Below are 24,612 nucleotides of genomic sequence, written 5' to 3' on the forward strand. Positions count from 1 at the left end.
TCCTCCTTCTAGAGGAGGGGGGTGTTTAATATCGTTTAGTTTGATCGATATAGCTTCACCACAAATCTCCCCACCATGGATAGGGTAACTTGTTACTGGGTATGATCCCTTCGTTCTGCTGGGGATGAGTTGCACGACCAGCTTAGATTGTGGTATCAAAGTTCATGATTTTTTTTTTTCTTTCAAGAAAGTGAAATAAAATAAAGGATGCAGTGCTGCTATTATCTTGGGGATGTGACACTTTTTCAGGCAGCCGACACTCCATGACCTTGATGCTAACAATCGGTTACCGTCCACATGCACCCATTTGCATCCTCTCCATACTAAAGTCAAAAAAACCCGAACTACAAAATTGCATTGAAACGTAAAAATCATTTAAAATTTCAATAAACTAAACAAAAATATAAACCGATACGTTTCGTTTTCTGCAAAGATTCCCCACCTCAGTAGTTGCTAGCTGCAACAATTCTTGCGACCCTTTAACCGCTTTCCTTGGCTCCACATTCATTCCCAAACCAAATGAATCAAATCAGAGGAGCCAAAGTGGGTCACCTTCCGAGTTTTATATCTGTTTTATGATGTGCATGTGTGTACTGTGTTTGTGTCAGACCCTGACAGCTCTATGCAACACTCAAATGACTCAATCATACATTAAGCCTGGCATCAATCATCTCTCTCCCTTTTTCTCCATTCCCATTCCTGTTCAGTGCTCACAACCCTCCTCCTTTTGCTGATCTGTAATTTTCTCCATAAACCCAGTGGCTAGTTTTTGTTTTCTTCTTTACCCAAAAAGCAAAAATAATAGAATCCAGCTGAAGTTTCCAAGTTTGTACTTCTTCCCAATTTTGGTTGTTTATGAGATTCAATTAAATTTTCCATATTTTCCAAATGCCTCTATTTCCCATAGTCCTTTACTCAATTCCCTCTTCTGGGTCGGTGCTTCTTGTTCTGTGCCTCACACAATCATTAATGCCATTTGTTGATAACCCTTTATTATTTTGTAGTGGTTGATGATTTGGTTTTTTTATATATATCAAAATTTCATATTTCGGTTGGCCTCTAATATTTTTTCCTGAAAAGGATGGTCTGCATTATTAGTGGCAAAAGCTCACTCACACCTACCAAACATGAATCTTGTGCAATGCATGTTTCCCTAGTTATGTGCTTTGTGTGATTAAACCTTTCTTTGGTATCAAATTTTATTTGCTTCTAAAGCATTGTTCCCGTTTTGCCAATCTCCGCAACCCGTCAAAGTCCATAGATTCAATCTGGGTACCTTGGACAAAGGAAAAAAGAAGGCTTTTTTTTTCATCTGGGTATTCACAAATCTGTGTTCTTAATCTGGGTTTTGAGGAAAAATTGAATCTTGAAGCTTTTTCTCATCTGGGTTTTGAGAAAAGTTTGAATCTTGAGGCTTTTCTCACCTGGGTTTTGAGAAAAGTTTGAAACTTGAGGCTTTTCTCATCCGGGTTTTGGAGTATTTGGCTTCTGTCTGATGCGTATTGGAGTTGGAGGTGAGATCAAAAATGGCGAATCTTGTCCCGGGTGTGCTGCTCAAGCTTTTACAGCACATGAACACAGATGTGAAAGTGGCTGGTGAGCACAGGTCGTCTCTGTTACAAGTTGTGAGCATTGTTCCAGCTCTGGCAGGGGGTGAGCTTTTCCCAAACCAAGGCTTCTATCTTAAGGTATCAGATTCCTCTCATGCCACTTATGTATCTCTGCCTGATGAACATGATGATTTAATTCTCAGTGATAAGATTCAATTGGGTCAGTTCATTCATGTGGACCGGCTTCAAGCCGCTACGCCAGTCCCCATACTTCATGGGGTTAGGCCTGTTCCGGGGCGACACCCTTGTGTAGGGAGCCCTGAGGACATTGTTGCAACACATTCTCTTGGATTTCTTAACAATAATGCAAATTCGGGTTCGAAAAATGGAGACAAAGTGAAATCTGAGTCTAAAGATTTAGGAACTAGTCATGGTGGAGCAAGACTAAATAGTAGTAGTGTCAAGGAGGAGAAATTAGATAAGAAAATCGGGTCTTTTAACAGATCAAAGTCTCAGCCATCTAAACCATCATTGAATATAGAGGTGAAGAAGGAATCTTTGGCCAGATTGAAGTCCTTGAATTCAAGGTCTATTCCATCATCTCCAACAAGTTGTTATTCATTGCCAACTACTTTTGAGAAATTTTCGAATAGTGTCAAGAATCAGGGAAAAGTAAAGGCAACAGCTAAGGTGGGAGGTGTAGAAAAGATTAGTTCCAATGGGAGGAAATCAGTATCCGGAAACCCAATCAAGAATTTGGTTCAGGGATTTGATATGGGGGCCAAGGCTCTGAGAAAGAGCTGGGAAGGAAATATGGAGGTGAAGAGTAGTTCAAAATCAAGGGATACCAGACGCGATTCGATGCTAGAAGTTCGCACATCTGTAAGTTCTATTGTTCTTCAACTTTGGTTCTGAAATTGATGTAACTAGATTTTACCTGTGCTTTGGGTTGGTTGACATTCATTTTGTGGTCTGATTGATATTTTTTTTGGATATACTCTTTATTTGATATTGATTCATTGAATGAACTTATTTGCTGATTTGGATATTCTTGTTAGAGAGTATTTGAATTTGGAAATAGACAATTCAAACTAAATTGTGCAGTAATAATAAATTACATTGTTTGAAAATTCTTCTTCCCTATGTTCTTTTTATTTGAATTTGCAGCAACTTCCAAAAGATTCAGAAAAAAGAAATTCACTTTTTGTTTCCCTTATGCGCAAACTTTGATTATTGACAATGAAAAAAAAACATGCATTGTCCAGACTCCTAGGAAAAGTATATCAAATGAGAGGTTGCTGTCTAAAGAGGAGCATAAGATGCAGATATCTGCAAAGTCATTGAAGGAGGAGAATAAGGTTCAACAGTCAACAAAGAAAGTTACAGCAAATGGAACTTTGGGTGATCAAGACAGGTCAATTAAACCAAGAATATCAGTTGGAAAAAAATCATCGGATGCATCTAACAATGGATTTCCTGGAAACTTGGTCAAGGTTCCTTTAAATAACAGAAAATTAACAGATGGAGGTTTTCCATGGCCTTCACTCCCATCCTCACTTGCAAAGCTTGCAAAGGTATAGTTCCTCTAACATCTTAGATTTTGGTTAATTTACTGCATAAAGCTTCTCGTTTTCTGCTTATCGAGTAATATGAGTGTCCTTCCGCCATTGTATTGGGTAGAGAGTGCCCTCAAATTTCAGAGGTTTTTACTACTGAAGTTTGATATTTGAAAAAGAACTAAGTCTCAGATATGTGAATTCCCAAATTGTGTTTGCAAATTAGGTTATGATCTTGCCTTAATTTGTAGCCCTTTGTTTTGCTTTGACCAATTATTTATTTCCCTAAACCCAGAATTCTTAATTAGGAGCGTAATTTTCAACAATAGTTTCATTTATTTCTGAGCAACAGCTAACTTTTCTCTTCACTGTGTAAGACATGCATGATTATTTGGTATGCTGTGTCTTTCTACATGTGTACTATGTTCTGCAACTCAGCACTCCTCTCACTATATACTTTCACATCTATCATAACAGGAAGTTTTGAGGCACAGGGATTCAGCACAAATGGCAGCAATAGAGGCAATGCAGGAGGCTTCTACTGCAGAGAGCTTACTACGGTGTTTGAGGTAAGGTCAATTCTTATTACCAGTGACATAGAATAGTTCAATTACTTGTAGCTTCCTTTTGTTGATTCAAAATTATCGGCTGTCAAATTTTAACTTATAGCACTTCTCAAACTACACGTCTTCCTCCTGGACTCTAGGCTATTATTCACTTTGTGCCTGTAAATTTCAATTTGGTTGTACGTCGTGGAGATGGAATCTAACTAATAATAACCCAAAGAATCTAAAATAGCAATATATGTTGCAATCAGGTCTGTTTGTAAATTTATCCGGCTGCAGAGCATGATAGAGATAAAAATATCCATTTTCCCTGTAGCTAAAAATATTCATGCCCTTAAAGTTATGAAAGCATAAGAGATCATTGTGTTGGTGGTGAGGAGCCAGGGCGGTAGTGCATATAGTTAGTCTAGCGGTACCAAGTCATAGTAGACGTGGGGGATATGAACAGCAATGGTGGCGTGCGTGAGATTATAAACAGATATAACAATGCTCATTTGGCATAGTAATAAGAAAAATCTTTGTATTTTATGTACACAAAATTATGGTCTTCGGGTGGTTATGCATGTAGATATCACGAAGGCAAAGGTTAATGTGAAGGTGATATGTATGGATGGTGGCAGTCATATCTGGGGTTGATGAAGCTGGATAGGCTGCTCTAACCATAAGGTTGAGGCAAGTGATTACTTTAGCACCTTAGAAAGTAATGAATAATGAGGCAGTGATTAGCGCTTAGTAGAAATGGTCAGGCCCATGGTTTGCTCCTAGTGCTGTGGAGTTCAAGCCTCCTCATGGTATCTCCCTAGCTATTTGCTAAAGTTTCCTTCCTCCTTAAAATTCTAGGGTCTGGCAGGTTGAGCATTCGAATCCAGAAAATATGGAAGATTAGAATGTTTATTTCTTTATTAGTATTCGCAATCTAATGCATATATATGATCCCTAAGTATCCAAGCCATAGCTAGATGGTTATTGTGATCAATGCAATCCAATTCCATTCTGGCTGCTTTTGGGTTGAACTTCCTGATTAATTCTTCATCAGCCTATGTCATCATAATCCTACATTCTTCTGCACAAACAATACATGGGTACCCTGTTTTCTTTTCCTCGTATACTCTCCTGAGATATTGTGCATGTTAAAAGCCGTCCAATGTATTTTTTTCAGAAGCAAAAGTGCTCTTGCAGACACTTGATTGTTTGTCACTGTTGCTTAGTTTTATGAAGTTACTCTTACAGTGCAATTCATTCACTTAGAAGGTACAGAGTCGCAGTAACTTACAAGTTATGTGGATACAGATGCCTCAAATCTATAATTTGTTATATAAGCTGAGAGAAGTTACTCTTAGAGTGCAATTCATTCACTTAGATGGTACAGAGTAGCAGCAACTTACAAGTTATGTGGATACAGATGCCTCAAATGTATGATTTGTTCTATAAGCTGAGAGAAATTAACTGTCATATGAGTAATAAACTCAAACCGGGTATGGAGGTGATAGATACCCACATGTGGCTGTTTCTGTATCTTAAATAGGGATTCCTTCAGCCACTTTTTGGGAGTAGATGTAATTTGTAATTTTGAGCTATTTTAGTTGTAGCTTTGTAAGTTTAAAGAGTTTCTTTTTCAGTGGTCTTTGCATTCCTTTTTTCTAATGAACTCATGTTTCCTAAAAATATAAAGAAATATAAAAAATAAAATATAAAAATAGAAGAAGAAGGCTTCAACCACAAAGTATATACAACGTAGCTGTAGCAATAACTGTGAAATCTGTGAACTGAGTGATTTACCCAATGTAACGCGTTTTTATAAGTCAGTCATAGAACCTTGCTTTATGGTTTGGACTTTAGAGAGGAAATACTTTTCAATCAAAAACTAACATAGGTCTAGTTTGTATTTTGAAATATCTAGAATGGCTAGGAATCAAAGCAGTACTTGTACTAACTACTAATTCATCTTGTTTGTCCTGGGCATGTTGGGAGCAGGCTTTGCTCCATACTTCACATCCTCAGGGATTGTAGAACATAAGATATTAGATTCAGATCCCTTATTGTGATTACTTCTCACTGTTTAATAACTTGGAGGATGATGTTTCAGATGTTCAAACATATATTACTAGGCTAGTAGGATTAAGTTGAAGGGTGACTAACATATAGCTTTCTTTGTTTCCTTTACATGTTTATTTTACTTCTGTGACTTCTCATTTTACGAGGCTTTCGTCATTTTTTTCGTTGACACCCCATTCTATATATCATGTGTAGTTCGATGCATGATGGGTAGGATACCTGCCGTGCCATGTCCTGGAGAAAAAAATTAATGTACAGTAAATGCATGCCAGAATAAAGCAATCCTGGAAGATAATTCTAGCTTGCATCACCAAAACCAATTCTTCCAAACAGCTAACCTAAATGACTTGGTCAATAATTGAAAGATTTTGGAATTTACTCATTGTTTGCCAAGATGACTGGCATAACTTTTAAGACTAGTTTATAATAAGAACAATACCGAAAAGAAAAAAAAAACACTCTGGATTTGTTAGACTAAGTTTGTAGAGAATCAATCACAGTTGGGTGATTTTGGACGTCTGAATTGTGAATTTGTGATTGCGGAAACAATGAGAATTGAAGTATCTAGATTGTGCAAACGGAATTACTTCCAAGTGTGGCATAGATTGATATTACCTTTGTGTGAGCTTAAGATTTTTACTTTATTGTCTGACATTCTGTGTTTTAATGATTTGGCCATGCAGCATATATTCCGAGCTAATTACCACTGCAAAGGAAGATAATCCACAGCCTGCGGTAGAGCAGTTTTTAGCCCTCCATGCTAGCTTGAATAATGCTCGTCTAGTAGCTGATTCTCTATCCAAAATTACACCAGCTGGTTCATCCCCAGATCGTGAAGAAAGCCCGTCAGAAGAAGTGCTAAAGGTTACATCAGAGAGGCGGAAACGGGCAGCATCATGGGTACAAGCTGCATTAGCCACTAATTTGTCTTCCTTTGCTGTATTTAGTAAAGAGTCTTGTTCAACCTCAGTTCCAGCTTCAGCTTCCTCTCAAAACCAAAAGAATGTCTCTGCAAATCAACCCATCTTAGTTTTAGACAACTCTACCAAGAATGGCACAACAAAATCCCAGGGAAAAATTCGCCAGACAGTTGGCTCCAAGGTTGGTGCCTCACCAGGGACTCCTCGACGACTAGGGGATGGATCAGCCATCAGTCAAAAACCACAGGCACAACCTCTACCTGAATGGATTAAAGGAAATGGCCTATATGAGACTGTCGACTTGGCTGAAATGTTGCGACTGCAGTCACAAGATTGGTTCTTGGGATTTGTGGAGAGGTTCCTGGATGCTGATGTGGACACTTCAGCTCTGTCAGATAATGGTCAAATATCAGGAATGCTAACTCAGCTCAAGAGTGTGAATGATTGGTTGGATAGTATTGGTTCTAATACAGATGCAGAAGAAGCAACTGCTGTTTCTGAAGAGACCATTGATAGGCTAAGGAAGAAGATCTACGAGTATCTTCTTACGCATGTTGAATCTGCTGCCGCTGCCCTTGGTGGTGGATCACAGTCATCACCGCGACTTCAAACAACAGATACAAAAGTTAGAAAATGAATCAATTTATACTGCACTGTAGTTTGGTACTGGTGAGTTTTTCGTGTCTGCATTTGCCTTGATGCCAGTGCCTAGCCTCGAAGCTGAGCCCTTAAACCACCAAAGTGGTCCTAGGAGCTCGGTTCGACTCTGTACATAATTCACATGGGTCCGAGGAGAGGTATAGATGGAGTGGTGGTTAGTTAGAAGAGAGAATTTGATTTGAAAGTGCTAGATATGTTTTGCTTTTTTGAATCCTTTGATACAGCTTGTTTCATGAGATGGATGACAGAAAATTGAAATGGTTTGGGGAGTTGGAAGTTTGAAATTTCTTATATCGTGGTGATTATGACAGAGGGTGGAGTGACCTCCAATTGTGTTGCCTAGGTTTAGCTTTGAATGGACTTATATAAAGGTGATATATTGGCATGAGAAACGTTACCGTTGCGACTTACAACCCAATAACATTGGCTTCCAAAGTTCCAATCATATTTCAGCAAGCTTAAGAAGCCCGGCTCTAAGTAATTTTTTTTTTTAATAAAAAAAAAGGGTTTGATAACCAATTAAGTAGGAAGGCTCATTTCCACGCTAATTTAAAAAATTTGTTGGAATTGTCACATCAAGGCTCATTTCCCTCGAATACTCATAGAAACATTACACAAATTCTCATAAAGAACAGTTCACATAAGCGTTTCTCTGTTGTAAGGGAGGTGATAGGAATTTTTATTTTTTTTAAGGACGACTGTTTATATTAAATGAAACTAGTCTGCAATCACATGCTCTGCATATGTACGAAATTTTTGTTTTTTTAAAAAAAGGTGGGTAGTTATTGCAGAGGAAATAAATTCACTGGTAGTTATTGCAAAGAGAAAATAGTGGGAGAGAAAAGTGGGGGTTGTGGAATCATTTCTTTTTAATTTTATTAATAAAAATCTATTTTATAATTGTCCTATTTATCCTTGTGATTTAATTTATTCTCAAAGTTTTTTAATCTTTCAGGGTTAAATTTGTCAAAATTTTCAGTTTTGGCTAACAAAGCCTCTTCTCTTAATAATAATATAGATTAATGAGTAATGCTAAAAACATCAAAAATAAGGGTATGAAATTAGAGAAGAAACGCAATACATCTAAAATAAAAGATAAGAACATGACTAAATATCAATATGCATTGGATAATGCTGAAATAGGAAAAATTCTGAACTCTAAAACGAGAATTTCATGAGTATTTTCAAATCGACGGTTATAATATATTTTTATAGGTATGGTTTATTTTTGAAAGATTCGCGAAAGAAAGAAAGGAAAGAAAAGAAAAGAAAAAGGCTACGTCGAACTTGGTTAATAGTACTGTTAATCCTGCACTGGTTTTCTGAAATGAGAGAGCTGCGAAAGATGAAGCTTCTCGAATCTCTTCTTCTTCTTCTTCTGGTTCCGCTTCTATGCCTCCACTTCCGTCTCGCCGTCTCCGAAATCTTCTTCGAAGAGCGATTTGAAGGTAAGCGAGTTTCGCAAGTCAAAGTAGTGAACGCCTTTCTCCGTCTACAATCTTGTGCCGTTTCAGATCGGTCTTGATAGTCATAGATTGCCTAGATTTGGTTCTTGCTTTGCTTAATTTAGCTGCTAAAGTAGTGATTTAGAGTTTGTGATTGTTCTTTAACTGTGTTGCTTTCGTGTGATCGTTCGGATTTAACAAGCTCTGTGATACACCTTCGTTTGTTTTCTGGAAAATGGAATGTTAGTAAGTAAACATCATCTATTGTATGCATGTATGAACCTACAATATGCGCTTGTATAGTAAGAAATTGTTAACTTTGAGTAGGTAACTAAGTTAAGCGGGAAACTTAATTTTATGTGTGTAACTACGGATTATCATTTGATTTTTTTTTTTTTTTTTCCCGAGTTTGTGATGAGTTGTAATTGGTAATTGTTTGTTGTGGAAAAAGATGGGTGGAAGAGCCGGTGGGTGTTGTCGGACTGGAAAAGGGCCGAAGGAAAAGCAGGAACGTTTAAGTACACTGCAGGGAAATGGTCTGGAGATCCTGATGATAAAGGTATGCTAAGGACATGCGTGCTCGTCAGCTCTTTTTTCAAATATGCATAACTGATTTTGTGCTTTTTGATGATTGACGATACTGTGTAAATGATTATTTATGTGTTTATGTACGATTTGTTGATTGATTTCGTTACTCAATTAAACCTGATTTGTTGTTTGAGTTGATTTATTGATTAGTATGACTTGCAATACTGTCTAATGTCCCAAGGATCATCTTTGTATAATTGATTCGTTGTTGAACTTACATTGGTGATTGTCAATACCATCTTAGTGATTATCTATATGATATGTTGATATATTGATCGATTTAAAGTTGTTACTCTAAGTTTTAGTACTTATCTCATCAGTTGATTTGGTTTAATCTGTTGATCTGATGTGCATGTTATTGACATGAGAATGGTTGCAAAAACTAAGGCATGAGGAAAACATCCAATGAGATCTGACAGCTTACTCTGGCTCTGAGTCCTTGAGTTGAACCTTGGGTTATTCTCTAGTCTTTAAAAATCTTTTGTTGATTTAGATTTTAATCATTTTATGCACAAACACACATTGGTAGAAGTAATATGAGAGCAAGGAAAAGGAGGACCTCTTATAAAGAAGCATAAAATGTAGAGTCTATGAACAAACAATGAATTGACGTCTGCTGATATGTTTTCTTCTTCCTATGGTTTAACAAAGTTCTCTTGTCATAAAGAATATAATAGTCAAAGAACTAATGCACTTGGATCATGCTTTCAAGTGGTCAGAAATGCTAGCCTTAACTAAAAATTGGCATAAACCATACCAGATGATTGATTCTAGAATCTGTAGGACTTTTTGCCACAAGAATAAATGTAAATTATGTATGGTGAGAAACCTAACATGGCATAGGTAGCAATAATTCACATGATTGTAAAGCTGGTGAGAATTAATTTTTCATAATCAAAAGGTAATGGTTTCACTTTTTCATTAGAAGCCGTAATAGGGTGTCAGTTACTTAATCCCTTAAAAATGAGTTTGTGTACTGAGCATATGCCATAAATTTATTCAGGCATTCAGACATATAATGATGCCAAGCATTATGCCATATCTGCAAAAATTCCTGAGTTCAGCAACAAAAACAGAACTCTAGTGGTCCAGTATTCAATTAAACTTGAGCAAGACATTGAATGTGGTGGCGGTTACATCAAGCTTCTATCTGGCTATGTGAATCAGAAAAAGTTCGGCGGTGATACCCCATACAGGTTTGTGAATTATTTACCTAGTCCAACCACGCACACAAATATATACTTTTTGCTTAATGCTTTTGTCAATCTGAGAACTCTTATATTGCTCAAGCATCTATTTAGAAAAATATTTTGGCAAGCTGTCTTCTGTGTGATTATTGTGTTTGACCAATTCTAATAACAATACTCATATAGTGATTAATTCATTATTGTTTGTAGTGGTGATGAACTAATGATTCCATATGTGGTAATTTATGAGTTTTAGTTTGTTTCTGATACATACGTTGAGTGAACAAGTTTTTGAGTTGATAATTCCCCGGGCTGCATGTCTCTTTCATGGCCCGGATGAGTACTCTAATAACAATACTCATATACTCATTATTGCTTGTAGCGGTAATGGTTCCATATATAGTAACATTTTGTCAATTTTAGTTTATTTCTGATACATTTGTGGAGTGAACAAAGTTTTTGAGTTGGATAATGCCCTAGCCTGCATGCCTCTTTCATGGCCAGCTAACATAATACCTTGTTAAAGGCACTCAGCCAAATCTTGTTGGAGTTAGATTTTGGAATTCAAAATTAGTGAGCAATAAATGGTCCTGTAAGTAGTATGCTTCAACAAAGTCCTTACCCGAATACAGGCAGAGAAAAAATAATGCAGGCCGACTAGGTTAGGAAGACTTAAGAACTGGTCATGAAAGGATAGGCCTTCAGAAATCAAGCCGACTCTAATGCTTGGTAGTGTTGAGTTCATCTTGCAGTTTTCACCAAAAAAGAAGTCATCTTGAAGTTGTTTTACGTTTGCCTTTGCCAGTTTGCCTATATGAAGTACTTGGTTCTATTTGGCAAGCTTGCATGCTGTGTAATTTTATTAATTGTTATGGCTCTTACTTCACGTTATGTTTTCTGCAGTTTCATGTTTGGACCAGATATATGTGGCTCACAGACCAAAAAACTCCATCTTATACTTTCTTACCAGGGGCAGAACTATCCCATAAAAAAGGAGCTTCAATGTGAAACAGACAAGTTGACTCATTTCTATACATTTATTCTTAGACCTGATGCAACTTACAGTGTCCTTGTTGATAATCGAGAAAGAGATTCTGGAAGCATGTATACTGATTGGGATATCCTTCCTCCACGAAAAATCAAGGATGTCAATGCAAGAAAGGTATTGTTTAATATCTAAATTGTAGAAATAATTGATGCCACGCACAATTAATAAATTAAACTTTTAAGAATTGAGAGGTGCTTTGTCTGGAAGTTATTTCTAAATCAGTACTATTTGTGGATATCCTTCCTCCACGAAAAATCAAGGATGTCAATGCAAGAAAGGTATTGTTTAATATCTAAATTGTGGAAATAATTGATGCCACGCACAATTAATAAATTAAACTTTTAAGAATTGAGAGGTGCTTTGTCTGGAAGTTATTTCTAAATCAGTACTATTTGATCTTGTAGAACCCTTTGGTAAATGTATAATTATCCATCAAAATGGGTCTCTCATAATTTTGATTATTTCAATATTTACTCCCTCCCTATCATACCTCAACCTACCTCTATCATAGATTCATATCACAAATTTATATATTTTACTTTTGTTGTCCTCACAGCCATCAGAATGGGATGACAGAGAGTACATTGACGACCTTAAAGCCGTCAAACCGGAGGTATCATACTCAGCTCTAGTAATAAGTTACGTGTAATCATTTGACATAATTTTCACACTCAATTTATCTCTTTTAATGTTGTAGGGATATGATTCAGTTCCATCTGAAATTCCTGATCCAAAGGCCAAAGAGGTTTGTTATCTATTTATCATTGCATTGGATTAAGTTGGTGGCGTTAATGCAAACACAGTTTCTGGAAAGAAAGATTTCTTTTGTCATGCTTGATGTGGAATATTTGTTATTATTAATGGATAGGATTTAGCGGGAAATCTACCCCCAATGTTAGTTTATTCATTAACAACTGACCAAGACATAGTATCACCTGGAATTATTTATTAGATCTTGTTTATATTGATTAAATGAATTTGTTAGTTTTCATGAATTACTAAGATAGTAGTGTAAACTTATCGGATGACAAATTTTCTGAAAAAAAAAACGCTGATGATTTCATAGCCCGAGGACTGGGATGAGGAAGAGAACGGATTATGGAGACCACCAAAGATCCCAAATCCAGCTTATAAGGGTCCATGGAAGCGCAAGGTGCTTTTATACTAAAAACATATTAGATTGAAAATCATTTTTGATGTAGCTTCTAATTTTTGAAATGTGACGTCATGCAGAAAATCAAGAACCCCAACTACAAGGGGAAGTGGAAGACTCCGTGGATTGATAACCCAGGTATGTTCATGAGCTTCAGAAGATTTCAATAGTGGAGACGGTTTATATTGACACAAAACAAGGAATGGAAGAAAAAAATTATATATCGGAGATCTTGTATTGAATGCTTTCAAGTCAGGACTTGATCGTCCTATATGGTCAACCTAATTGATCATTCAACTTCCAGTGGCTCCTGAATTTAAGTGCATGGCTACCATATAAACTAGTGTAGCCCAGTAACAAATACAATCCTCCTTTAGGTTCTACTTACTTTATTAAAAGGATTTAAAGTGCTGTTGACATAGTTTGACATGAGTTGAGCGTCCCATATCATCGGCCTAGTGACTTGTATTTTAAATGGCTTGCTACATAGAAGATGTCCAGTCATAAATATATATATATATATATATATATATAAAATCCTCTGTCTATTTATTTCATTTGAAGGACTCTAACGTCCTGTTGACATAGACTGCATTTCCTTGCCTATACACAGATGAGTTTGTCTGTGTATGTGTCTGTGATGTTGCAAGTTTTCTCAAGAGGGATAAATGGTGTGTGTTTGTGTGTGCCTAAGCATGTGGAGTCATAGACTGCTGTACTTAGCCAATTTTCTAAATGTATAGCTTCGTATTTTTCCTGAACTCTTGCAGAGTTTGAGGATGATCCTGACCTTTATGTGCTGAAGCCAATAAAATATGTGGGCATTGAAGTTTGGCAGGTAGGTGTCAATCATGTCATGAGTTAACATATTCTACCAGGATTCAACTAATTAGGTTCAAGTTGAAATAACTACATTCAGAGAGGTGTGAAAATGATTTTCTTATGACAAAAATTGGAATTAAAAATCTTGTTCCAATCCTTTACTGGAATTTTGACCTCATCAAATGCTTTGCAGGTAAAAGCTGGTTCAGTTTTTGACAACATTTTGATCTGTGATGATCCACAGTATGCAAAACAAGTTGTAGAAGAGATCTTTTCCAATAGAGAGGTGAATTGCTACTTCTAATGTTTATATTTGTCATTTATCTCAGTTAAAATGTCAAACTTCAGTAACACTGTAATTTTAGGCTGAAGAAGAAGCTTTTGAGGAAGCAGAGAAGGAGAGAAGAGCACGAGAAGAAGAGGTGAATAACAGGAATTGCATCTCTAGATTTTAAATCTGAGGTACTACTGTAGTCAAACACTAATCCTTCTGATTGATACCAATCCAATTTGATTGCTCGTGTAGGATGCTAGAAGAGCAAGAGAGGAAGGTGAAAGAAAGAAGAGGGAGAGGGATCGTCAGTATGGAGATAGGAGGCGCCATAGAAGGGTATTGTATTCCTTGATTTTGTTTCATTTGTGATACTTGATTTGTAGTCTTTGTCTCAGTATTACATGTATAAAATGGACTCCATGCTTTCACCCCTAAAAAAAAAAAAAAAAAAAGATAGATACCATGCACATCTGTCTCATATCATCACACTGGTAGCCATCGGACTTTGACTTGCATTATGAATCTCTGAGACAACCAAGATTTTACAGATACAGAACCTGAAGGTAATACAGCATATTTGAAAATGAAATTTATGGCTTATATCCGTGCACTGAGGAAGATGTCAGAAGGAAGCCTAATAAGGAGTAGGGAAAAAGGTCTTATGGATGAAGTTTTTTTTTTTTTTTTTTTTTGGTTCATACATGGTTGTCTAAATGATCATATATCCACGAAAAAACAGATGAACGCTAATTAGATAAGTATGCCTACAAGTCCTCTCAAGGTCACAATATACTTTAGATAGTACACACCTGTCACGATTCAGGATGGATGTAAAATTGCAATTGATCCTCTCACATTTGGATACAGACTTGTGATAATGACATATTATGGCCACTGAGAGTCTAATTAGAAAACTTTGTTTTGTTTTGCAGCATGATCCCCGGGATTATTTGGATGATTACCATGTAAGGAGGAATAACTTTTTGCTTTATTTCCCTTCTCTTTTCATGATTTAATAGTGTCATAGTAATTCTATATTTCATATAAAACCCAGTAAGTGGAACCTTTAGCAAAATGATATTCCAAAATTGTATGTAGAAGTCCTTCACCATGAACATTACTGCTGCACCTTTTATAGTACATATGGTGTAATTTACGCAGTGGGCAACCTATCAACAAGAAAGTAAAAAAGAAATGTGTTTAGGCACCTTTACCATTTACCAGCCCTTCACTGAAGAATATTCAAGCTCCCATCATCATTGTTTTACCAAGTGTGCTAGTGGCAATAGTGATCTTGAGCTCCTTAATGCTGCATCTTAACTATGACCCAAAGTTTTACATAGCATGTTTTAAGCTTAGCTGCTAATTTCCATACTGATCACAAGATACTGATTCTGAGTTTTCTTTTTATTTTCAATGTAATTTTTCTTGACTTGCAGGATGAACTATGAGGCGTCAGACTGGTGTTTCGATCCATGTTACACCTCAGCAAAAGCATTCCCCATTATTAATCAAGAGGCATGTTTATTGTCCAAATTATGGACTTGCTATTGATATTGTTATTCAAGTATTATTAGACCATGGATCTACTGTAGCTTTAGGGGGTTCTTAGGGACCAAAAAATATGAAACGGTGATGCATGTTTTTGGTTGAATACAAGGAAGTTACGATTTTGTATTCTATGGCACGATTTCATCCGACTTGAACCAAACTTAGATTCTGTCCAGAGAATGCATTCACTTTTTGTTTTATTTCTTTGCTACATCATCTTCAATCTTTCTTGTTCTTTTTTGTTTCGAAGGGGAATGGTTAATTGGTTTGTTGACACCTGGATAATGCATAAATGATCTCTGAAAATAGGGAAATTCGTCCAAACAGTGTCTGAACTTTTCTAGACTATTAATTTTCATACATATACTATGAAAAATGTCATAATGGTATCTGAAGATTTTGCCCCGACCCAATTTGCGTACCTAGCAACAGTAAAGTCGTCAAAGGCGTTAAATTTTGAGGGGTAAATCTGGAACTTCAGTTATTCTCGCCAATTTGAAAAGTATGAACAGTGAATTCATGATTTAGCGCCAAATGTCTATTGTCATTGGCCAATTGCTCAGTTGACTATAACAAAAATTGAAAGTTGACCCTGCCAATTTGTAGACTTTGGTGTAAATGTAAGCTGATACTCGTTAGTGCCACAACAAAAGGGATCATTCATTACATAATTTTCAATCAAGTAAATTAGTGCTATTGTCATGAACAGAAGCAATTGCCAACAAAAATTGCCTGAAAATAGCTTCAATGTATCCAAAGCTACTGAAAAAGTCATAATCCCAACCGGAACAAAAAGTTCACTACACACTAGGCCCTACATATATTTCCACTACAATACTCTATTCAGATGATGATGCAAGTCACTTCATGTGTTCCGAGTCTTTGGTTTTCTGTGTGCAAGGGATTTGAACCTCCTGTCTGTGAACCCAGGCCTAGATGAGGAACTCTCTGGAGCTTGACTAGATTGCATTACATTATAATGGCCAAACTAAACTAATCAACATATTTCCATAACAGCACAGCTTAGAACAAAATTTGCTTGCAGAAGTGGGAAAAAATATACTTGTGTTGCCCAAAATACATTAGTGGACTGTTGTGACTGCATAAAAGGCACAAAATCAGGGGCTGGAATGCTTTCCTCAGCTTGAACCTCCTGCTGCACATTATTAGTTGGCACCTCTTCAATTTGAACCTCCTGCTGCACAGCCTCATGTTCAACCTCCTCATGTTGAGCTTCAGGTTGGTCATTAGCATTTGGAGCCTACATTACAGCATACACACAAAATTAATGTATAAAACCCAACATAAATAGCTCCATGGACAACAAATAAAATTACCTAATTTCTGCTGAGACATGTCCTCCTATTGTGGACTTTTTTCTTACAGATGCCACATTTAACTTGAGTGTAATAAACTCTGGGCAGCTTGGTTAATCCAGCAGGTGGTTCCACTTCACCTAATACCAAAAATTGACAAAATTTAAAGTTATGAGCATTCAAAAACAACTAATTATAGCTATCATCATAAAGGAACATAGACATGCATTAAAAGACTGACCTGCTTCTTTGTTTCTAGCCATCTTAGGTCTCTCAGGCTGTCTCCTATAGAGAGGTGGGGCAATAGGCCTGTTTATCATCTCCCACTCCTGCACTCCAGTTATTGGGTACATGATTGGTTCATATGCCTTCATGTACCTCTCCTTTGTAAAGTAGTCATCCACAAACTCATCTGGGGACCTTCCCTTTGAGTATATTGCAGCTATGGCATGGCCACAAGGAAGACCAGAAATATCCCATCTCTTACAGGTACAAGACTTCATATCTAAAGCCACAGAATGTTGTGCCACCACCCCACTTGCACAGCCCACCCCTCTTCCTTGAATTTCAAACCTGAGGTCACTTGACTCCCTTGGTCTATAATCAGCAGCCAACTCTGCTTGTTTCTTCAACTGTTTCTTCACCCTTGCGCCAACTCTACACCTCTAATTTGGCCCACTTTGCCTCCTGTTTGCCAACCTCAACATTGTGGCCATTCTGATATATTCCAAGCATGGGAGAATATGTTTCTTCCTTGTTTCTAGAATGCTTTTGTTGAAGCTTTCACTATGGTTATTGAGCAGAACATCACACTTGAATTTCTCATGAAAATGAGACTTGGACCAGTGTATAGCTGGCCTATCCAAGTACCACTGCCATGCTCCAACTGAACTCTTCTTCATATCTTCCATTGCACTTGCATATGTCTTCATTGTACAAGCTCTAGCCACTGCCCATAGCTTCTGCTTCAACTCCAACCCTCTATGGCCATCATTCTTGAAATTGTTATGCATGTGTCTGACACAATGTCTATGTTGGGAGTCTGGAAACAGATCCTTAATTACTTGCTCAAGACTTTTCTGCTTGTCACTCATGAATGAGTAGTGACTTGAGTGATGTATATCCGAGTCTTCCTTCAGAAATTTCAGAAACCACTGCCATGATTCTCTGCTTTCAGCTTCAGCTATTGCCCATGCAATAGGATATATACCATTGTTCCCATTTATTCCTACAGCAGATAAAAGCTGTCCCTTAGGCATACCCTTGAGGTGACAACCATTCAACCCTATTATGGGCTTGCACCCCTTCTTCCAACATTTCTTCAAAGCCTCGATGCAAATATATATTCTTTTAAACCTAGTCAAATCCCCATCCAACTCAATGGCTATCCAAATTGAGATTCCTGGGTTCCTTTTCTTCAATTCATGTGCATAGCTTTCTAAGAGGCTGTACTGGTTTGCATAACTTCCCTGAGCCATCTTAGTTGCCTTCACCTTGGCTCTATAAGCCATTTGATATCCCACTTCCATTCTGAAGTCCTTGTTGACTGCATTTTGTATACCTTATGTTGACCACTTGGGATCATTCAAAAAAAAAATCCATGTACTCCTAGCCAGGAATGGTGCATGCATGTGATACACTTTGCCTGCCAGAGAACAACACTTGTGCTCAAGCTACAGGCCTTTTATGTAGATGGTAGGATTGTCGAGGTCAGTGGAACTAGCATATATCCTCCATGGACAATCCGCTGAAGTTATGCATACAGCACACACCTTATGGCTTGTGATTGTCTGAAACCTGAGTTCCTTCTTAGTCTGCACAGAGTGCTTCCTAATTGCACTCTTGAACTCCCTAGAATTAGCAAAAGTCATCCCAAGTTCAAATGTAGGCTTCCTCATGTCAGATTTCCTGTTGAACTCCCTCTAATCATAGTACCTTCTTCTGCACTTCACTGCAAATTTGCCTCGATCCTCACCCTCATTAGAAGATCCATCTGAACCTTCCAAATCATCTTCAGAAATAGCTCCCTCGAACCCCATTTGCTCATACTCTTCTGCTAACCCGGGGTCACCATCCACATTGTTGTTGAACTGTTGATCATCATCTGAACTGATATCCTCATAGTCTGAGTCCACTATCCCCTCAAAATCAGGGTCATCTGAATCCGTTGAACTATCCGAGTTAACTACCTCCTCAGACTGCCTGTTAGCTGCTGTAGAACTCTCCCCAGTAGACCTTGTTGAATACCTCTTTGCACATCCTTTCTTGGCCCTAGCAGTTTGTTTCTTAGTCTTGTTCACTGCTTCTTCTTCAACTGCAGGCCTTTTCCCTTTGTCCATGGCCCTCTTCTTACTTTTCAGTGTCACTCTTGCATTTGGCCCATGGGCCCTCTGTCTAGCTTCACCACCAGTTTGCCCAGTTTCCCTATCTGGCCCAGTTGGCCCAACACCACTATCTGGCCCATGTCCAGGCCCATCAATCCCAACTTCCCTATCTGGCCCAGTTAGTCCAACACCACTATCTGGCCCATGTCCAGGCACTTCAGTCCCAACTTCCCTATCTGGCCCATCAGTCCCAACTTCCCTTTCTGCATCATCATCAACATGAACCTCCCTATCTGACCCTAAACCGTCATGCTCTTCTTCAGCACCAGTTGATCCAAATTCTTTTGCAAAAGAAAAAGGCCCATGTCCATATTCAAACCCTACATCAGGATCATCATCATCATCTTCAAGGTCGATAATATTTGGGCCATCTTCTATATCTTCAATATAATGGCCAATGAAACTAATATGATCGAGATCCTCCTAAAACACACGTAATTCCTCTTCAGTAAACACCTTCCTTTCTACTAAGCACACAATGTACATTTCCAGCATCTTGATTGTCTGAGGTACAAATTTGCACATATCAATTGCATCCTTATCAGTCACAATTGGCAAGTACCCTGTGCCATGTTCACTGCCTGGAACCCTAAACCAATACCCTATTGGACCTGCCTGATAACCCAGGTCATGAGCCCAATAATTTAACCCAGTATAAGACAGCTTATCAGGGTCTACACCATCCACATAGACCACATCCCCCCTCTATACTCCCTATTACAACCCTTCTGACTATAAAACCTCCCTCCATGGTGAATTTTCATGGTAAACACATCTCCTACATTTCACAAAATAATCATATTAAGCTAGGATTCAAAAATTACAGTGTGCATTGTAAGCTGAAAACCCTAAATTTGGACCTAACATCCCTAAACCCACAAAACCACCAGCCTGCCATGCACTTTTTTTTTTTGATGCAATGAGTGATAGCAGAGGAGCAACCTCTCTAACACTCCAATTTATTAAGCCAAAAAAATGTGAATGATAATGGAGGGGGACCTAACCAAAACCTCCATAATAAACAAGCAAAACAAACAAGTCAACGAGATCTAAACTCTGGAAGACCCAAAACATCACTCTCATAGAACGACAAGAGAAATGGAGGAGGCATATCCCACCATACTTGCTCCGACAAAGAAGTTTCATGATTAGCTAGAGCATCTGCTACTTTATTCCCTTCTCTAAATATGTGTGAAGATTTGAAGTTCATATGTGAGATCCTATATAAGCAATTTAATCAACGAACTCGGAGTTGCCAAGGCACAAGAGAAGGAGAGCGAATATAATCCAATACAATAGATGAATCTACCTCTAGCCATATATGTTTCCAATCGTGAAGCCAAGCACACTACAAAAAAGAATTCCAATGGCTTCACCAATTTGTGTCGGCCTTCAATTGCCGTCGCCAAAGCTTCCTCTTTCGCGACGGCAAAACCTGAGGGGTCGTGATTGTGCAAAATATTTGCGACGGTAACAACTGCCGTCACCACTGGGTGTCGCAGACCCAATGGTTTACTTCGGCAAGAGTTAGCCGTGGTAAAATATTAACAGTTTGCGACTGTAAAGACATGCCGTCGCGTTTCTTCAATTCTTCCCGTGGCTTTTATGTTTTTATTTTCCCGTGCTTTCTATTCCTTTAAGATTAGCATCTGAACTAATGACATGTTTACTAACTTGGAATCGGAATGGGAATGGATGGAATGATTTCAGAATAAGAGAATTCCGTCGTTTACTTACATGTAAGGGAATCGGAATGAATGTGGGTCCCGCATCCTTATCAGGAATCAATTCCTGAATACTCAGGAATTCGATAACCTAGGGGGGAGATGGGTTTAGGAATCAACCACCCGGAATCAATTTTTTATACCAAAAATACCCTAACATAATTTCAATAACATCAATTTTTTCCCTTTTCATTTTCTAGGGGTATTTTAGTAATCGAAGTAGTTTAATTCTCATTCCTAAATGTAAGTAAACAACATCAATCGTAATCAGTTTCATTCTTATTCCGATTCCACATGGTAAGTAAACAGCGTAATGGAATTAAATTATTCTCATACCGATTCCTCTCTTCTCCCATTCCAGCTGTCTCCGATTCATGATTTATTCCGATTCCAAGTTAGTAAACGTGCCATAAATGATTTTACTTCTCTTTCTCTCTACTTTGCCGTCCTTCTTCTTTGAGTCCATCTCGATTCGATACCGATGAGTGCTATAGATTTCCTCTCTCCATCACCTCCTTCAACTATTTTCCCCTCTCGATCTGTCATATTCTTTGCGGAATGCAACGCCATCCAAATGCGCCAATTTAGGTTAAATCCGATGAGTTTGCCATGAGATCCACCAACCAATCGTTCCTTTCGAAAGCGGCCTCTATAAAACCCAACAAAAGGGAAAGATTTGGGTTTTGATTTGATTGGGTTTATGTTAAGTTTCTGTTAATTTGATAGGGTCAGTCTCTCATATCTTCTATCACTCTCTTTTCTTTCGTTCTGTCATGGAACACAATGGTAAGTCTTTGATCTTCCTCTTCCTTTCTCATTTTTCTTGTTCGCTCTATGTTATAGGTGATTTGGATTTAGGTTCTTGAACATTCTTGATCTCATTAAAAGTTAGGATAGTAATTTGGGATTAATTTGTCAGGGTACGAGAATGTGAAATTGGGGGTTAGGATTTCTGTTTCTCAATTTGAATTTAGGTTACTGGTGATTGTTGACAGTTATCTTCTATGTTTAATCATAGATTGGAGATATTGTTAAAAGCAAGACGGTGAGCATCGCGGAGCCGCAGTTCGCGACAGCAAAAACGTCAAGGTACCCGGTCTCATTAGTGGACAGCCACACCATTGCCCAGAACATAAGATGAGCCCTTGTCAAATTGAACTGTGGTAACACCTAAATCGCATCTATAGTCTTGTAACTTTTTTTTTCCCTTCAATATGATTTAATTGGTTATTTCTAAATTTCAATTGTTTATTTTTCTTCTCAACCGGGATGCAAAATGAAAACCCAGTTAACTAATGTGTTTTGTTTTGATTTATTTAGAGTGTTCAATGATGGTTCTGATTATATCGGGCATAAGTTCTCTAAATTTTTACTTTCTGTTTTGGTTTCTTCTTATAATTAATCCCTTTTGTGTTCTTGTTATGCTTACACCTTCAAAGAAGACGTAGTAGTAAGTCAATAGAGAAGAATTTTTTCTGGAACACATTCTAAAACTTCTTATAATTGGGTATTGTACAATTTTGTTGCTATTGGTTGATTATAAAGTTGCTGGAAGGTTTAAGGATAACTACGTTGGCTGTAAAAGCAGCTCTTAGACCCACTTATAAGGTTGCTTTCTCTGTCCCTCCCTCCCTCACTTCTTATTTTATGTTCTCTTAGTTGATTTGTTGGTTTCAAATCAGTAGTTATTTGCTGATTCGTAGGATTTAGAGTTTTGGCTGTATATTCTTCACTCATTTGATATATTGGTTATGTGAATGAGGCAATGATTATCCTTCACAATACATGTTCATTGATGCATGAATGTTATTGCTGGAATGTTCCAATGTCTTATTTAGAAGCAACTTTCATTTGGTTTTCATTGAATCACTAGTATCCTGTTGCTTCCTTAAAAGAGTTTAGTTTTCTTAACTAATTTGATTTTATGTCTGACGATTGCCTTTGATGTTTGCTTTATTTGACTAGTTAGTTGAAGTGATTCATCTTTTATATAAACATTTTCTAATGTATTTAATTGATTCATATGACAGCTACAAAATAATATAAGCATGGAGCATTTAAATTTGTAAATGGCTTAGCAACCTCTTGGTACAAACCGAGTCAACAAATTGATGAAGGAAAATTTTCTGCTGACAAGCTTGGTTTCATATTGCTGGGAAAAGTTTAGGTGGATATTGCCATGAAATAGAAGCCCTGTTATTTGGCCGATAAGCTAGCAGCCTAGCACTTGCATATGGTCAGCATACTGATATTCTGATTGCCACTGTAACTCTACAACTACAACCCTACTAGCTTGGTAGATGCCTCCTTTTCTTATTCTCAAAAGCAGATCCTTTTGAACCACTTCTTTATGTTGTTAATCTTCTGAATATCCAATAATCAAGTGGATATTCACTACCAGGCTGAATTTGCTACCAGACTGAATTTGCTTAAAATATTTCACTACCAGGCTGAATTTGCTTTTACCAGGCTAAAATATTCCTCTTAATTACTTTTTGACATTTTGAGTCAGCAAGTATTTCTTTCTATTTCACTACCAGGCTGAATTTTCTTAAAATATTTCACAACGGATAGAGTCTGAGATATGAGTCGATGGCTAGATGCAATACATTTGAAATGGATTTCAAATAACAATGTGCAATGAACTTGGGTTTAAACTGCTCTTCCCATGAACTTGGGTCTCATTCGTTCATTTTTCATGTTCCTTCAGGATTACTCTCAGCAGCCCCCTATGCAGGAATTAATTGCAAGGGATCTTCATGATAATGAATGGAAATTCATACATATATTTCGAGGTAAGTATGGAACTGTGGATTTAGCATTCTTCAAATCAACTACTCTAGCTTTAATGTCGAAGAAAGACCAGGTGAACTACTTCGCACACTTGCTGACTCAAAATGTCAAAAAGTAATTAAGAGTTCAAGTGAAATATATATTAATTGTATTTACTGGTATGAACAATATCTGTGTCATGTACATCTCCCATTAATTTTCTAGCTTTTTGTTTCTTTAATGACTACTTGAAGATTTCTTTCTATTATAGGAGGCTTGCAACAACACTATAGTAATTGGTACGTGAAGTAGATCGAGGGGGTCCCTGCAAAGTTTATCTTGAAGTAGAGGAAAATAACCAACTTGTAAAGCTTAATTATCTTGTAAATTTTGGTAGAAGCTCCATTCCTTTTGTAACATTCATGAGGAAAATTAAAATGTAACATTTCCTTTTATACAAGCTTCATTCCTTTTGTATAGTTTTATTCATAAAAAAAAAAAAAAAAAATTGACATGCATATTTGCATGGCAATTTTTTTTTATTCATAAAAAATATTTTTGCGACGGCATTTTTGCCGTAGCAAAGGACTTTTAGCGACGGCAAAATGCTTCTGACGCAATTGGTGGCGTCGCCATTGGTATTTGCGACGGCATTTTTCAGTCGCAAAATTCTTGCGACGGTAAATGGTTTGCCGTCGCTAATAATCTTGCGTCGGTGCATTTGCCGTCGCAAATACTATTGGCGACGCCACCAATTGCGTCAGAAGCATTGCCGTCGCAGAGCCGTCGCCAATGCTCTTTTGCGACGGCAAAAGAGGCTTTTGCGACGGCATGACGCCGTGGCAAAAGCAATTTTTTTTTGTAGTGGCAATCTCTATAGCCGTAATGACTGCCATTATTTCTGCCGCAATAGAACTAGGAATATCCAGGTTAGAAGCAAAAGCACCAATAAACTGACCTTTATAATCACGAAAGACAGCTCGAAATCCTCCAATACCCTCTTCATGTTTTCAAGCGCCGTCAGAATTAATCTTGATCTAC

General features: G+C 37.5%; 3 protein-coding genes and 1 long non-coding RNA gene across 7 annotated transcripts; 3 read left to right on the forward strand and 1 right to left on the reverse strand.

Annotated features, from left to right (window-relative positions):
• Positions 1–480: 480 nt before the first annotated feature.
• Positions 481–7,617, forward strand: LOC133724479 (uncharacterized). The gene is made up of 4 exons (XM_062151236.1): positions 481–2,432; positions 2,816–3,124; positions 3,584–3,675; positions 6,411–7,617. Exons 1-4 carry the CDS (start codon positions 1,527–1,529, stop codon positions 7,282–7,284), a joined length of 2,181 nt encoding a protein of 726 aa, XP_062007220.1. The 5' UTR covers positions 481–1,526; the 3' UTR covers positions 7,285–7,617.
• A 927-nt stretch (positions 7,618–8,544) lies between these two features.
• Positions 8,545–15,578, forward strand: LOC133724480 (calreticulin-3). The gene is made up of 14 exons (XM_062151237.1): positions 8,545–8,755; positions 9,204–9,311; positions 10,344–10,536; positions 11,431–11,689; positions 12,132–12,188; positions 12,273–12,320; positions 12,642–12,728; positions 12,809–12,866; positions 13,499–13,566; positions 13,744–13,836; positions 13,916–13,972; positions 14,077–14,160; positions 14,757–14,789; positions 15,264–15,578. The coding sequence occupies exons 1-14, from the start codon at positions 8,635–8,637 to the stop codon at positions 15,273–15,275; spliced, it is 1,278 nt and encodes a 425-aa protein (XP_062007221.1). The 5' UTR covers positions 8,545–8,634; the 3' UTR covers positions 15,276–15,578.
• Positions 15,579–16,189: 611 nt separating this feature from the next.
• On the reverse strand, positions 16,190–19,826 carry LOC133725383 (uncharacterized). The gene is made up of 4 exons (XM_062152628.1): positions 19,809–19,826; positions 19,589–19,690; positions 16,933–19,498; positions 16,190–16,831 (listed from the first exon to the last, which is right to left on the reverse strand). The coding sequence occupies exons 1-3, from the start codon at positions 19,824–19,826 to the stop codon at positions 18,614–18,616; spliced, it is 1,005 nt and encodes a 334-aa protein (XP_062008612.1). The 3' UTR covers positions 16,190–16,831; positions 16,933–18,613.
• Positions 19,827–21,154: 1,328 nt separating this feature from the next.
• LOC133724481 (uncharacterized) lies at positions 21,155–24,046 on the forward strand. 4 transcript variants are annotated; one of them, XR_009853732.1, is made up of 4 exons: positions 21,165–21,962; positions 22,830–23,095; positions 23,510–23,594; positions 23,843–24,046. It is a non-coding gene; the product is annotated as an uncharacterized LOC133724481 (long non-coding RNA). The 4 variants fall into 4 exon arrangements; XR_009853731.1 differs by having other exon boundaries at positions 21,167–21,585; positions 21,818–21,962; positions 22,830–23,594; XR_009853733.1 differs by having other exon boundaries at positions 21,155–22,407; positions 22,830–23,594.
• Positions 24,047–24,612: the final 566 nt, after the last annotated feature.

This window comes from Rosa rugosa, chromosome 1, assembly GCF_958449725.1.
Source record: "Rosa rugosa chromosome 1, drRosRugo1.1, whole genome shotgun sequence".
Classification (NCBI taxonomy): domain Eukaryota; kingdom Viridiplantae; phylum Streptophyta; class Magnoliopsida; order Rosales; family Rosaceae; genus Rosa; species Rosa rugosa.

Excerpts from the sequence above, each read along its gene's own strand:
- LOC133724480 (XM_062151237.1), top strand. The coding sequence starts at position 8,635 with ATGAGAGAGCTGCGAAAGATGAAGCTTCTCGAATCTCTTCTTCTTCTT. Across the intron at positions 10,537-11,430 it reads GGCGGTGATACCCCATACAG|TTTCATGTTTGGACCAGATA; the intron begins GTTTGTGAATTA and ends TGTTTTCTGCAG. Across the intron at positions 13,837-13,915 it reads AGATCTTTTCCAATAGAGAG|GCTGAAGAAGAAGCTTTTGA; the intron begins GTGAATTGCTAC and ends CTGTAATTTTAG.
- LOC133725383 (XM_062152628.1), bottom strand. Across the intron at positions 19,499-19,588 it reads CAATTGATATGTGCAAATTT|GAGGATCTCGATCATATTAG; the intron begins GTACCTCAGACA and ends CGTGTGTTTTAG.
- LOC133724479 (XM_062151236.1), top strand. The coding sequence starts at position 1,527 with ATGGCGAATCTTGTCCCGGGTGTGCTGCTCAAGCTTTTACAGCACATG. Across the intron at positions 2,433-2,815 it reads TGCTAGAAGTTCGCACATCT|ACTCCTAGGAAAAGTATATC; the intron begins GTAAGTTCTATT and ends TGCATTGTCCAG. Across the intron at positions 3,676-6,410 it reads AGCTTACTACGGTGTTTGAG|CATATATTCCGAGCTAATTA; the intron begins GTAAGGTCAATT and ends TTGGCCATGCAG.